We start from the raw sequence: 15,352 nt of genomic DNA on the forward strand, positions 1-15,352 counted from the left end.
TGAGATGTACTTACACTTCTTGTAATTTTAGTTGGATGCCTACTTATACGTGGTCTTTCCAACTAGAATGTAAATTTCTTGAGGGCAAGAACCTTGTTTTATAATACTCTGTATCTCCTACAACAAATTCAGAGACTTATGTAGTGATAATGACTCCCTGTCTGGTGATTTAAATAATGGTAATAAATAAAATCCTAGAGTGCCGTGTTGTCAGCCTAGGTCACAGCAACCTCAAACTCCTGGGCTCAAGCGATTCTCCTGCCTCAGCCTCCAGAGGAGCTAGGATTACAGGCACAAGCCACCACACCCAGCTAATTTTCTCTATTTTTAGTAGAAACGGGGTGTCACTCTTGCTCAGGCTGGTCTCGAACTCCTGGCTTCAAGGGATCCTCTTGCCTCGACCTCCCAGAGTGCTAGGATTACAGGCAGGAGCCACCGTGCCCGGCCTGAATGAAGATTCTGAACATCCTCAACATATATCCTCAAAAAAGGTCTTCACAACTAACAGATGACTTCTTTTTGCAATTTGAAATTTGAATCTTGGACATGTAATAAAACATATACAGTGCTACACTGCTCCTGGATTAACATGCTACCTTGTTTTAAAACCAAAAAACGGGCCGGGCGCGGTGGCTCACGCCTGTAATCCTAGCACTCTGGGAGGCCAAGGCGGGAGGATCGCTCGAGGTCAGGAGTTTGAGACCAGCCTGAGCAAGAGCGAGACCCGTCTCTACTAAAAATAGAAAGAAATGATTTGGACAGCCAAAAATATATATATAGAAAAGAATTAGCCGGGCATGGTGGCAAATGCCTGTAGTCCCAGCTACTCGGGAGGCTGAGGCAGAAGGATTGCTTAAGCCCAGGAGTTTGAGTTTGCTGTGAGCTGGGCTGACCCCATGGCACTCTAGCCAAGGCAAAAGAGAGAGGCTCTGTCTCAATTAAAAAAAACAAACAAACATAAAACCAAAAACAAACCTCAATTTGATCACCTTAAGCAGGGATTATCTAATCCATAAGGCACGAACTTGTGTCAACTAGTCCTCCAGCAAGGAATATTAGAACTGCGTTCCCAATCCCTCTAGCCGCTGCCTGGTACCAGTCCTCGCATCACCACCTGAGCTCCGCCCCACCACCCTCCCCAACCCCGCCCCCGCGGAAAAATTGTCTTCCGTGAAACCGGTCCCTGGTGCTAAAAAGGTGGGGGGGCCGCTGTTTAGAGAACTGGACCAGACAGGAATCACTGAACCAAGGAGTGGAACGAGATGGGGAAAGCCTTCTAAACTGGGGGATGACAGCCGTCGGAGTCCCCCACACACCCTTCAGCCTGGCAGTGCAAAACCCTAAAATGTCAAGCCCCAGGCACAGCCAGGAGCAGTCTGAATTAAGCGCAGAGAGGCCACCAAAGGGCTCCACCCAAAAGAGGCCATGTCATCTCCTGAGCAAACTGCCCACCCACCTCAGGGATTCAGGAAGCCAGGTTGGCAAAAGAGGCCCGTTTCTCAACAACAGCAGAAGCAACTATACTAAAAATATTAGTGATAGCAAACAGTATCTATTATGTGCCAGCACTGTTTCTAACAGCTTTACACGTTATCATTTAATCTTCGTAAGAGCCCGAGGGAGTAGGTACTATTATTACTCCCTTTTAACAGATGAGGAAACTGAGGCCCAGAGAGATTAAATTGCCTCGCGTCAGTAATAGGCAGTGGAGACGACATTTAAACCCTAACCCAAGCCGTATAGCTCAATTCTCCCTGCGCACCTGGAACCCCAGGTTCCCGCATCGCTCCGCAACTCAGTTCCTGACAGTAAGCTCCTAGGCGTCATGAGCCCAGCTGAAAGATGTCCACATTGCCAAAGCCGTTTCCCCACCTCAGGCCTCATATACGTGCAGTCACCCACCTCCTTCCCGGCACCCTTACCCGGGTCACCTCCTCACCTGCAAACGTTGCCTACGCCTGGCCACCGGGCCAGCCAGCAGCGGTGGAATGTTTTCCCTTTCAAATTCAAACAATGGCGGCTAAAGCGCCGCACTGAACGCTGGGAGTGGGCGGGGCTTCCGGAACGAGGCTCAGGCTCGCCGCTGGCTCCCGCTGAGGGCTTTCTAGAGGTTCCCGGAAGAAGCTTTCAAATCTGGGGGCGGATCTTGGAACGCGGGGCAACCAATGGGCAGAGGCAGGCTCGATTGAGGCCGGGTGCAGAAGACCTGGCTTAGCTTTGGGCTCCGCGCGCTGTACGGATGCGGCGCTTCCTCGCGGCTGCGATAAATATTACCCTGTTGGCTGGGAAGCCGATCTCGGATTCTGTTCTTAAAGCAATAAAGATGTGGCGAAGGCCATGAAGTGAGGCCTCTGCCACCACACTCGCTCCTGCGACTCCCCTGGGGAGAAGCCGAGTAATGGCGCTCTAGAAACCTCCCCGTGCGGTCCCTACGGGGCAGAAAAGGCCCTGCATCCCGGCATCCGGTGGGTCACTTCCCTTGCTGCATCCCCATTTTGCAACTGCTAATGTAAAAATTGACATAGGTAAGCTTATGAATGCTAAAACCAATGGATGCAAGATGCTAAAACCCAGTGGCTGAAAGATTGTCGAGGAAAAGTACCTTAACACTATCTCAAAGAATCACCCTACAGATTATTTCCTAATTATAAAAGGAAAAGATAATTTTAGAATGAAGAGATTTATTAGACATACCTTAACCAAGTTAGGATACTTAGTATCAGTTAGGAGACTTAATAATTGAACACTCTATCACTTAATGCTATTTGTACTTGAAATGTTTGCCACGAATCTAATCATGAGAAAGCAATCAGAAAAAAAAAATGTAGAACATTCTACAAGACAACAGGCCTAGGCTCTTCTTCAAAAAATGCCAATGTCGTGACAGGAAAAAGAAAAAACCAAGGTGGAGAATTGCCTTAGTCAAGAGACAAAAGAAACTAAATGAAATTTGTGAATCTTGATTGGTTCATAGATTTTTTTTTAAAAGGTAACTGCAAAAGATATTTGTGGACAATTGGGGAAATTCAAATATGGGCTTCATATTAGATATTGAATCAGTTTTCAATTGTTTGTTCGTGACAGTGAATTTGTGATTAAGTAGAAGAATGTTTTGGGAAGGTATTTGATGAAGTAATATCAGTAAAGTGTCAGTGTCTGCAACTTACCTTCAAAAGATCTGCCAAGAAATAAAATACAAAAACAAAATAGAAAGTAAATGTGGCAAAATTAATTATTGGTGAATCTAGATGAAAGGTATAATGGTGTACATTGTGCCACTCTTGCAACTTTTTAAAATAATTTTGAGATTTTCTAAAAAGAGAGAGGAAAACTAATCTTAACCATGGCCTGCCAAGCGCTCCCAAATTACGTGCTGGCCACCCTCATTCCCCTCTTGGTGCCTTAAGTTAATCTGCTGTGGATACCTCAAACACTAGGTTCTTTCTAGTATATATGCACTTTTACATGGGTTATTCTCTCTACCTTAATTCTCTCTTCTCCATTCATCATATGGCACTTCTCTTCCTTCTTTAGATCTCATCTAAAACGTTATCTTCTTAGAGAAGACTTTCCTGACCACTTTATCTCAAGTGAGCCTTCTGTTTAATTTGCAAGTTCAATTCCATTTTCATACTTACTATAACTAGCAATTATTATATTTGTCTGATTGTTGTTGTTCCCCCCCTCTCTAAAATTTAAGTTCTGTGAGTACAAGAACTGTTTCTCTTGGTCACTGATTTATCCTCAGTGACTATAAATACAAAACAAACAAATATTTATTGAACAATGAATGAAGGCTGAGGTGGCTGGGGTGGAGAAAGTGGGGAGGAGTGTCAGTGAGTGAATTTGGAAGCATGGACTGAGACCAGACCCTGTAAGCCCTAGCCAAGTTCCTGATTTGGGTCTTATGAAGTGCTACTGGACTGTTTTAAGCACGAGCATAGTATGATCCAATCTGCATCTATCTTCTGAAAAGGTTAATCTCCTGGGGAAGAGAATAGAAGCAGCCAAGGAGGATACTGCTGAACCAATTAAGAGGCTATTGCAAGAGATCCCAGAAAGAAATGATGATAACGTGGACTTGGGAAATGACAGAGGAGATGCAGCAAGGTGTCCGGATTTCAGAGGTATTTTTTTCCTACATTTTCCATTTCAACACAAGCCACTGGTTTTTCCCTTAGAGCCAACTTGACTGGGAAGTACTTGAAATTTAGTCCCCATTACAAAGAATTCCTTCTATGTCCTTGAAATGAACATTAACATAAAATGAAAAATTTGATAAGTTATATCAAGCTGGTTTCCTGCCCTGATCACAACCTCTACTGTTAGTAATAGCTAACTTTCTATGTGTCAGATACTATTCTTAGTACCTTATGCACATTTAATCCTAACAGTAACCCTATGAGGTAATTTGTTATTATTATCCCCATTTAACAGAGGAGGAAACTGAGGTATGGAGCTATTAAGGAATAGTCAAGGTATGCACTACATAGAAGTGTTAAGATTAAATCAGGCAATATTGAAAAGTACTTATAACACATGTTAAGTAATAACTTGCTTAAATTTGTATAACTAGTAAACAGTGGAATTGGAATTGGAATGTGGGTAGTCTGGCTCCAGGGTCTGTGCATTCTACTACCTCTCAAAAGTTTGGATCCAACACCCCTGAAATTCTCTTAAGAAAAGACTGAGTGTTTAACTCCTCCTGCAAAGCCACCTCCAGAAGCAGGACTAAAGCAGCTCATTTTTCTTTTTCTTTTGGTCCTTGATTCAGGCAGCAGCTCACTTTTCATTCTAAAAACTGAATCTGTATTAATAACAAAGGTTTGAATAACAGTTTCAAGAAAAATTTATCAAGCACCCACTAAATGGCAGGTGTTGCTACCCTTAAGAAGCCTTCTATCTAAAGCAGCCTTTCTCAACCTGGGATTTCAAGAGACAATTAAACCCTAATGCCTTTAGGCATCCATTGTATATAATGTATTAACTTCTTTCCTGTGCATCTAGAATGGTACTAGTTTTGCACCATCCTGAGAAAACTGAGAAAATAGTCATATAATTTTTCTTATCTTCTGTGGTTCATATGGGGAAATCTGTATGCAAACAATTTCAAAATGCTATGAGAAATGCAATAATAGAAGTGAAAAAGGAGTACTGGGAGCAGAGTGAGTATAAGCTTAAGAGTAGTGGCTTTGAAGTCAGACAGAATTGAGTTTGAATACAAGCCCAGCCACTTATAGGGAGTGAGCTGAGGAAGGACATGTAACTTCTCTGGAGCTCCTAAAGTTGTTCTGAAGATTAAAATAGCTTATACAGTTCAGCGTGCAGTGGCTCAAGCCTATAATTCCAGTGCTTTGGGAGGCCAAGGTGGCAGGCTCTCTTGAGGCCAGGTGGGAAAATGTAGCAAGACCCCATCTCTACAAAAAAATTTAAAAATTAGCCAGGTGTGGTGGTGCGAACCTGTAGTCCCAGCTACTTTGGAGGCTGAGGTGGGAGGATCTCTTGATCCCAGAAGTTCAAGGTTACAGTGAGCTATGATTGTGCCACTGGACTCCACTACTCTAGCCTGGTGGCAGAGCAAGACCTTGTCTCCAAAAAAAAAAAAACGAAGAAGAAGAAAAAGAATGTGTGAATTATTTAGTATAATCTTGGCACGTAGTAGGTTTCATGATGGTGGTTATTTTTTAAGTCATTGGAATGCAAACTCGTGACTGTCTTGGACCACTATGGCCCCAAACCCTAAAACCATGCCTTGCATATAACAGGCACTCAATATACATTTTTTTATTCAGTAAGTGACATCTACCAGGGAAGATTTCTCTATATATTGTGTAGGGTGAAGTGAATGAATGAGATTTGCCAATGAATTGCAGGGGGAGGCCATTCCAGGTGATGGAAGGCTATGAGGCAATGATAAAAAGGACAGGAGCACACAAAAGATTCCACAAACTAAATACATACATTGGTATGACAGTGAGTATAGCTAAAGTGGATAATGGCAGGAGATGAAAAATGGAGGCAAGGGCTAGAGATCATATAGGGCCCTATATTACATTCTAAAAAAGAGTTGGAATTATATTCTGTAAAACACAGGTTTTGCCCAGCAGAGATATAGAGGGAAAAGTGGAAGAAGAGAAAAAACAGTAAAGGTTGAGTCTATACCTGAATCTTACAAAGTGGGAGTAAGAAATGAAGGAACAGGACGTAAGAGTATAAGTGTACTATTTAAATGTGCAAAGGAAGCCTGTAGAGAGAAAAAAATAGCTATAACTGTGTTGAGCTAAATATTTGTCATTGTAGGAAATAAGTAGATATCTATAATTGATACATGAAGAAATAACATTATGAGTATATTATCTAATGATATGTATAATAACTGCCAAAATCACTAAAAACAAATTATAAGAGTGATTGCCTCTGGGAAACAGGACTGGAGGTGTAGAAGGGTGGGACTTTTTATTATAAGCTATTTTTAAATTTGTAATAAACTTTTTTTTAATTAATGATTCAAAGAAAAGAAGCATTCCTTTATTAAGCACTTACTGTGTGTTAGGCTGTGAGATCCCATCACCTCCTTAGGGAAAGAATCTGACAGATTTTTCTGGTTTGCAGTTTGTTTGTACAAAGTTTGCCCAAATATAAGCTGTTGCAGTCATTTTTCTTCAAAGCCAGGTTAACTAGCTTTGGCCTCAGGAAAAAAACAGTTTTAATTTTTAGTGATCTTAAGTCAGAAGGGTGGAAGAAAAATTGGAAACAGTTTGGAGAGTCACAGCTTGATATGAGAGGAAACTAAAAATGCAGTATTCATCCCAGATACTAAAAAAATTCAACAACAATGGACCATGGCTAGAATCTAATAATAGCTGTACTGTAATTTTGTTCTAAAACATAATATTTTCTTTCTCCAGTCCTCCCATCACAGTAAGACTAACTTGTTTGCAAAATAAGTTTACTCTTTGACATGATTATTTACCTAAGTTTAGCAAGAATGGTGATTGAGCCTTCAGGCTTTTTGTTAAGTTGGCTTTGCTGGATTCCTTTTTTCATAGATCTCAGATTAGAATTTTTGAAAAGCCTCCAGAGATGCTATAGTTTGAGTTCGCCTGCACCAAAAAACATGTTGAAATTTGATCTCCAAGGTGGTGGTTTTGGGAGGTGGGGCCTAGTGAGAAGTGTTTGGGTCATGGGGCAGATTCCTCATGAATGGCTTGATGCCTTTTTCCTGGTAGTGAGTAAGTTTTCACCCTCACGAGATTGGATTAGTGCTCACGTGAATGTTTCTGTGAGAATAGGTTGTTGTAGAGCCAGGACACTCCTTGAGTTTTGCCTCTTCTCACATGTCCACTTGCCCTTTGACCATCTTTACCAGGCTTTGACGCAGCATGAAAAGCCTTCACCAGAAGCTAAGCACATGCCTGCACCATGCTTCTTGTACTTCCCAGCCTATAGAACTGTAAGCTAAATAAACCCCTTTTCTTTATAAACTATCCAGCCTCAGGTATTCTGTTATAGCAACACTAAAACAGACTAAAACAGGAGGCTAAGAAGCCAAGCCAAAGACTCATCATCAGAATGTGTCTGTGATATGTGTATGAATTAGGTGAATACCTCTCTTCTTGAGGTCCCCAAAGTATCTTCAGGTTTCTGATCTGTCAGAAAGTGACATTCTTTACTTAACATAAGATCAGGATACCTGTAAGGAAACCATGTAGATAAGGTACCCACCAGTTTTTCCAAGGGGGCTTTTTATTGGCTCCACAAAAGTCATCCTCATCCCTCAAAGCAGTCTGATCATATCTGAAAATATGACATTCCAGTCAAAACCTTGGCAAAATAACTGGTGTCTCCAATTGTGTCGTATTACAAAAGAAAACAGATTCTTATTGAATTTATGCAAATAATTATATTGCCATAAAATAAAAATACTCACGAATAGTTTCTAAATTCTGGAGGGATCAGCTAGAGAGAGAAGTCAATGTTTTTCAATTTTGCTTACAGAAGGATACTTTACCAAATCGATGTAAGCTATAGATAGCTTAACAAGAAAAAAAAAATTTCTTAACTCTTAGAAAACAAAATATAAAAAGAATAAGCAATGTTTCAAACAAAAAAGTCATTCAGAAACCATTTTAGTCCTTCATCAGTTCAGTCTCTTAATTAATACTTGTTCTGCTTGACATTGATTAGCAATTGATTAGTGATTTTTTCAGTCTAGTATTTTCCCATTAGTTTTCTAGAATTTTTACGCAATCAAATGATGCAGTCTCAAAGTTGTCAGAAACCTGTATTTATTATAGTTCTTTCTTCTGTTCTTTCCATGAATCTTCTTGAAGACACAACACTTTAGGATTTGCAAACAGCTTTCAGAAAAATAAGCATCAAAGTAAAGCAATTAACTGTGGACAACAAGACTTAAAATGGCCATGGTTGGCCACATATGGTGGCTCACACATGTAATCCCAGCACTTTGGGAGGCCAATGCATGAGGATCGCTTGAGTCCAGGAGTTCAACCCCAGCCTCAGCAACATAGCAAGACCCCATCTCTACAAAAAATTTTAAAAATTAGCCAGGTTTGGTAGCATACACCAGTAGTCCTAGCTATTCTGGAGGCTGAGACAGGAGGATCACTTGAGCCCAGGAGTTCAAGGCTGCAGTAAACTATGATCGTGTCATTGTACTCCAGCCTGGGCAGCAAAGTGAGATCCTGTCTCTAAAAAAAAAAAAGATAGCCATGGTTAAAGACATAATTGACAGGTTGGGTGTGGTGGCTCACACCTGTAATCCCAGCACTTTTGGAGGCAGAAGCAGGAGGATCACTTGAGGCCAGGAGTTTGAGACTAGCCTGAAAAACAGAGTGCAATCCCATCTCTACCAAAACAAAAAAAAGGAGAGGTAAAAAAGAGAACTTTTTACCTCCCCATTCTCAAACAGGCACTACAGACAATGGCCCAGGAGAACTCACCTGGGTTACCTTTCTTTGCTGGCTTTTTATCAAAAAAAGCAGTCTCCAGAGGAAGTCAGGTGTCTGAGCCACCATACCTTTGTCACCAGAACTATAAAGGCAGAAAACAGGTGACCCCTGTCTCCCTATCATTAAGAGTCACAGCCAACACCCGATAGCAGGTTAATGAGTAAAGCATAACAAATTTATTATGTACACACATGTTCAGAGGCTCATACAAAATATGAAAACTCAAGAAAAAGGCTAAGTTGGTGAAGCTTAAATACTCTCTTTACTGGGGAGAGGGAACTGGGAAGTGTAGGACTAAATGTTTTCAAGGGAAATGAATGGACCCAGGAGGCAGAAATTAACTTGTAAGTGATTCTCCTTAGAATTTGAATGAGCCTGAGCTGCACACATTTTCCTTTTCTTTCCACCTTCACCTTTGACATGCACACATTTTCTGTTTCAAAACAAAAGTCCATACAGGCATGGTTGCATTTCTTAGTCATCTTTCCTGAGATAGATAGGAAATTTCTGGGAGGAGATGGAAGGCTATTGTGTACCTCTTTGGGGGTCTTATTTTTAGGTAGATAAGGGAGCTTCAGAGAACAGCCTTATCCTATGCTTTGGGAGACAAGGGGGGTTGAGGGGCTGAGAGAGGGAGGTTCAGGGTCAGAGAAACTTCTTGAGACTGCTGTTTTAATTCAGCAAACATGCCATGTTTTGGAATATCAGTTTTTGAGCCCCAACAATTCCAAGGATTTTAAGACTTGTATGCCAGAAAACAGGACAAAGACCAAATATATATTTCACCATATCATAGGTGGGCAACCAGGAGATTTTTACTCCTTGAGACAAGGTACCATAAGATCCCGGGTAAGTAATGGTATTCCCTTCCTTTATAAAGTGGGAGAAAGGACTATAGGTAAGGGAGAGGTAGGGTTGGAGAGTGTTTTCTCAAGGCAAAGGAAAGAGTATATTGAAATAAAGGAGAAAAAAATGGGTGGCTTCTGGTCTCTGTCACTTAGGAGTTTGTGATACTGGGCAAAGGTAAGTCAACTCAAAAATTTATGAGTCTGATGCTTTTAAAGTGCTAGCTTCTCTATGTACCAGCCTGGCACACAGAAGGTCCCTGATAAGCTATAGTTATCACAGTCTAATAGGGTAGACCAATGTAGAAAATAATATGAGAGTCATCTAACCCCACCAAACAAATATGATCTCTCTCCTGAGGGAGAGAATCCTTGTTGGGTTTTGTCAACCTAAAGGGGAAAAAAAAAAAAAAAAAAAAAACTGAACCAAACTTAATACCAGTAGAGAGTTTATTTGAGCCAAGATTGAGGACTGCAACGTGGAAGCATAGATTGAAGTTGCCCTGAATGTATGTTTTGATTAGCAGCAGTTAAAAGTGGGAAAAGAAGGAAAGGAAGAGGCAGTTCCTAAGTTATTTACCAAGAATTTACATTAATATGTAATTATTTATAAAATTATGTATATTAACTATATTAATATATAATTATATAATATATAATTTAATTACTGTAATAATGTACATTGAATTAATATAATTTAATTAATGTGAGCTGTTGATTGGCTATACATTGTTCTTTGTATCACAGATTCCAGTAACATTAATGTAATGGGTGAGGCAGCTGGTCAAGAACAAAATGCCTTGAACAGTCCCTACCCCCTTGGGTACAAGGGTTGGGAGGAAGTGTGTTGAAGTCTCATTCCCAGGTCTCTCTGGGCCTCATAAATTTTACATAGCTCAGAGTGCTCTGAGCTATTTTTCTTTTTTCAATTTTATACATTTCTCATATTTATTTATTGGAATTTAAACTTCTGGATTATAGAAACTGTGCTTTACTCATTTTTTAAAATTTTCATCCCAAAGGACCGCTTTTACACCCAATAGGAAAAGAGAGAAAGACTTAGGACTGAATCAGCAGTCTTTAGGCTTTTGTGATAGTTCATATTACACATTTCATGAAGATCTAAACAAATAATGGGGATGATAAGAATGAGGAAGAAAAGTTCCAGTAGGAACTTATAAAAGAGTACATGAAATAGGGCTCAAACCACAGAAGCTTAAAAGTCATTAAAAATTCTAATGAATTCTTTCTAAGTTCCAAATTGAAGGAAACAGTTTATTAGACTGTCTAAAATGTGTTTTAATTCTGAACTTGATTAACAATGATTCTGAGTCACAACTGGGATGTACAATTTACAGAACAGTTAAAAAACAAGCAAACAAAATGAGTGGATATTTAGGGAAAATTTGTGGGAGTGTTTGAGACATCTGAAATGAGCTCTTTTATTTTTCCTGATTGCTCATTGCAGAGCAATGAGTAACTAGGCAAATAAGCACCAAATATCATTTGGTACAAAAAGAAAAATCTATATTCGATGACTATAAATTTAGGAACTCCAACTTCTTGCCAAGGTGTCTCCATGTTATCCAGCATGGGACTCAACTACTGACTGTCTCAGTCAAACGGCCATGAGTATCAGGTTCCTTTGCTAAAAATACTCCAACTCAAATCATCTCGGCAAATAATACCAAAAAAATTTCTTCTCTCTGGTAAAGTGACCAAATTTTAGGAGACTCAATATGAACAGAAAAGACAAGTATTTAATAATAGTTGCATGACCTTGGGCAAGGTACTAATTGGGCCTCAATCTTTTCATCATTAAAATGATATTTTTAACACAGGTCCACAATCTGTACTCTGCAATTACAAAATAAGAAAGAAAAAAAAAAACACTGAAACCCAAAAGTGTTTTTTTAAGTTTGATACCAGGACTATTTGGCAACAAATCCTACTGTGAACAAAAACGTGAAGCCTCTGTTGTCTCAGCATTTATATCCATCAGTCACACATGCCTCTGCTATTTGCTGACATTTTGTGACTTAGAGATTAATTAATTGCACTAGAAAATGTCCAAAAGAGTTAAAGATATACCTGTGGGTAACAGTGAAAAGAAGAAAAGGAAGCATCTGTCTTTATCAATAGCTCAGAAAGTGGAGGTACTGCGGAAACTTGATGGTGGTGTGTCTGTTAAGTGTCTTACTGAAGAATGTGGTGTAGGAACCACCACCATATATGACTTAAAGAAACAGAAAGACAAGTTGTTGAAATTTTACAGTGACAGTGATAACCAAGAACTAATGAAAAATAGGAAAACATTGCATAGGGCCAAAAATGAAGATCTTGACTGTGTATTGATTGAATGGATTCGGCAACAAAGAAGTAAAGACATGCCACTGACTGGATTGTTAGTCATGAAACAAGCTAGAATATACCATGAAGAACTGAATATTGAAGGCAAGTGTGAATATTCAGAAGGCTGGCTACAGAAATTTAAAACACCGTCATGGTATCAAGTATCTTAAAATCTGTGGTGAAAAAGCTTCTGCTAAACATGAAATTCCTGAAAATTACATTGATAAATTTGCTAAGATAATATCTGATGAAAACCTTAGCCCTGAGCAAATTTACAATGCTGATGAAACAGCTCTGTACTGGTGCTACCTTCCTAGAAAAACTTTAACAATGGGTGACGAAAGGGCAACAACAGATTGCAAGGATGCCAAGCAAAGGTTAACTATTCGTGGGTGTGCTAATGCTGCAGGCACACACAAGATAAAACTGGCAGTGATTGGAAAAACCCTATATCCAAGATGTTTAAAAGGTGTGCACAATTTACCTGTGCATTATTATGCGAACAAGAAAGCTTCAGTAACAAGAGAAATCTTTTCTGACTGGTTCAATAAGCACTTTGTGCCTGCAGCACAAGCTCATTGCAGACAAGCTGGACTGGGAGACAATTGCAAAATTTTATTATTTCTAGACAACTGTTCTGCTCATCCCCCTCCTGAACTTCTTGTGAAAAGTAACGTTTTGGGCATTTACTTTCCCCCCAGTGTGACATCTGTAATTCAGCCCTGTGACCAAGGAATTCTATGTTCCATGAAGAGCAAATACAAACACTTTTTTTTGAACAGCATGCTTGCTTCAGTTAACAGAGGCCTGAAAATCCAGGACTTCCTTAAAGAATTTAGTCTTAAGGATGCCATCTACACAGTTGCTAATGCTTGGAACGACATTGATAAGTCAACCTTAACCAGTGCTTGGCACAGACTTTGGGCTACAATGATGTTTGAAAATGACCTTGCTGATGAAGATTTTGAAGCATTTAAAGACTCTAATGAGAAGATGATGGTTTCAAAACTCATTCTTACGCCAAAAGCTTATCAGCTGAAAGTATAAATAAGTTAGAAGACGCCGACATTGAAGAAATGCTAAACATCAATAATGATGCACCCATTGTGCATCCTTTGAGTGGGGAAATTGCTGAGATGGTGTTAAATAAAGATCACTATGAAGATAGTAGGAGTAATCATGATGACATTGTGAGCACAGGTGAAAAAATCTCCGTAGATTGTATGGTGAAAATGTGTGACCAATTAATTGCTGGCCTTCAACAATGTGCATTTATCAGTGAGCAAGAGCTCATGGCAGTTTACTCAATTAGAGAGAAACTGCTTAGACAGAAACCTGTGTTAAGGAAACAGATGACACTGGGAAAAGTCTTTAATAAGGCTCTCTGTGATAATGCCTCTTCGTCACTTGACAATCCTGCCTCTGGCTGTGCATCAGATGTCCATCTCCAGCTTGGTTTCATAGGCAATGGTAATACTGGTGTAAACTATTCTCCAGGATTCTCAAGCAATCAGAAGTGATGAACATTCTTTGCATATATGTGTGTTATCTGTTAGTTTTCATCAGTATAAATTTAAAATTTTACTTAAAAGTTTCTTTAGAAATAAGTTTTTCACAAGTGACAAAAGAAATTAGAAGCTTACAGTATATATGGTCTGTATTTATCTTGCTATTTTATTTACTAATAAATTTACTAATTTATTTATGTAAATTATATTATTTATGGTCTTTATTCCATTTAGTGTGAATTTTCATACATTTCTTTGCAGAAATACTAATATTAATGTGTTTCATTACAGAGTGCAGTCCCATACCTATTTGAAGTGTTAAAAATATATAGTTTATGTACTATATTCCAAAGAATACCAATTTCTTCCTAAATTCTAAAAAATTATCCCTGCCAAAACATATCTGCTCCCTAAGGTTTTGGATAAGAGGTTGTGGGCCTGTAATACTTCTTTGTTGTGCATGATCCAATGATATGAGCAATGTAAAATGCCTGGCACAAAGTAAATGCCTATTAAATGTAGTTGCTACTGTTGTTATTATTATTATTATTCCATTGCCCTACTCTTAAAATGTAGGACAAGATCTTTCTGACACTGAAGTTAGAAAGTTAACCTAGCATAGGTAATGATAAGCATGCTTCAAATTTTATCACCCTAAGAGATGCTTTGGCAGTGTGCTGCTAACATATAGTGCAGGATCTCCTAAATCTTCATCCGAGAGATGGAAACATTTCCCAAATCAGAGGATAGAAAATGTTATGCTCCATCAAATTACATTGCATGTTAATAAAATGCATATACATCTAGTTAGCCCTTATTTTATTTATCAAAGAAATATAATTGCTACTATTCCTTCAGCTCTCTCTGCCACAAGTACCACACAAACAGTACTTTAATCTCTCTTATAGAAAAGATTGGTTATTAACCCTCTTTGTATAACCTCAGTTACTGGTTTGATTTAGTGTGCTTTACTTGAATAAAAATTCAGTATTACAATTTAAAAAAAAGACCTTGAACATATCTAAATAAATAAAATTGGTATTCTGTGTTATAAATAAAGTTATTGTTAGCCTAATGAATGTGAATTGATTCCCTATAGCCTGGTCTTTGTTTTAGTCTTTTTGTAGTGTTCATTCATTTAAAATATAAGATTTATTGCTTTTCTTTAGTTATAAATGGCATACATAGTTTTTGGAGAAAATATGATTGATAAAGAAAAAAGTAAAGTTATCCCTAACCTTATAACCAGTGATACTTTTAACTTTCAAAGCTATCTATTATGTTAAACTGTGAGCCTTATGAGGGCAGAAACCGTGTTCATTCATTCCTATTCCCACGCTGTCCTCACCTTCTCACAATAGCAGGCATATAACACATTTAAAGAAAACATACTTTCTCACACTTAAGTTTCAAACTATACTCACAGGTTTTTTTTTTTGGCCATATTACTTTTAATTAACACTTTATTGTGAGTATTTTTTCCACGTCAATCCTATTAGATCTGACAAAGCCATATTTTCTACAGTGCATTCAGCTTATCCTTTCCTTGTGGGACTTGCTACTTGCAGGCCCTAGGGTGAACTTTATCTTGCATTCCCTCTTCCTGACTACCTTCCTTCCCTATTGTTCCACCATTCCCCCATCATAATTGCCCCTCTTATTTCCCATTAGCTCA

At 38.9% G+C, this 15,352-nt stretch overlaps 3 protein-coding genes and 1 long non-coding RNA gene across 7 annotated transcripts in view; 3 read left to right on the plus strand and 1 right to left on the minus strand.

The window, feature by feature from the left end:
- The window catches only part of KIF20B (kinesin family member 20B), a 62,865-nt gene extending 60,838 nt beyond the window's left edge, over positions 1–2,027 (minus strand). For 3 of the 4 annotated variants that reach the window (XM_045567862.1, XM_045567863.1, XM_045567860.1), the window contains exon 1: positions 1,940–2,027. The gene's annotated coding sequence lies outside the window, so the exon portion shown is untranslated. Of the gene's footprint in view, positions 1–1,922 lie in introns of all 4 variants that reach the window. The other variant, XM_045567861.1, reaches the window with a different exon arrangement.
- A 176-nt stretch (positions 2,028–2,203) lies between these two features.
- On the plus strand, positions 2,204–7,433 carry LOC123649881. The gene is made up of 3 exons (XR_006739174.1): positions 2,204–2,465; positions 3,977–4,127; positions 7,370–7,433. It is a non-coding gene; the product is annotated as an uncharacterized LOC123649881 (long non-coding RNA).
- A 4,450-nt stretch (positions 7,434–11,883) lies between these two features.
- On the plus strand, positions 11,884–12,339 carry LOC123649701 (jerky protein homolog). The gene has a single exon (XM_045567885.1). It carries the CDS (start codon positions 11,884–11,886, stop codon positions 12,337–12,339), a length of 456 nt encoding a protein of 151 aa, XP_045423841.1.
- A 160-nt stretch (positions 12,340–12,499) lies between these two features.
- On the plus strand, positions 12,500–13,559 carry LOC123649700 (jerky protein homolog). Its single transcript, XM_045567883.1, has one exon. The coding sequence runs from the start codon at positions 12,500–12,502 to the stop codon at positions 13,214–13,216; it is 717 nt and encodes a 238-aa protein (XP_045423839.1). The 3' UTR covers positions 13,217–13,559.
- Positions 13,560–15,352: the final 1,793 nt, after the last annotated feature.

This window comes from Lemur catta, chromosome 14 (genome assembly GCF_020740605.2).
Source record: "Lemur catta isolate mLemCat1 chromosome 14, mLemCat1.pri, whole genome shotgun sequence".
Classification (NCBI taxonomy): Eukaryota; Metazoa; Chordata; class Mammalia; order Primates; family Lemuridae; genus Lemur; species Lemur catta.

Bases quoted from the DNA above. Each gene is read 5' to 3' on its own strand.
- LOC123649701 (XM_045567885.1), top strand. From the start codon at position 11,884: ATGTCCAAAAGAGTTAAAGATATACCTGTGGGTAACAGTGAAAAGAAG.
- LOC123649700 (XM_045567883.1), top strand. From the start codon at position 12,500: ATGGGTGACGAAAGGGCAACAACAGATTGCAAGGATGCCAAGCAAAGG.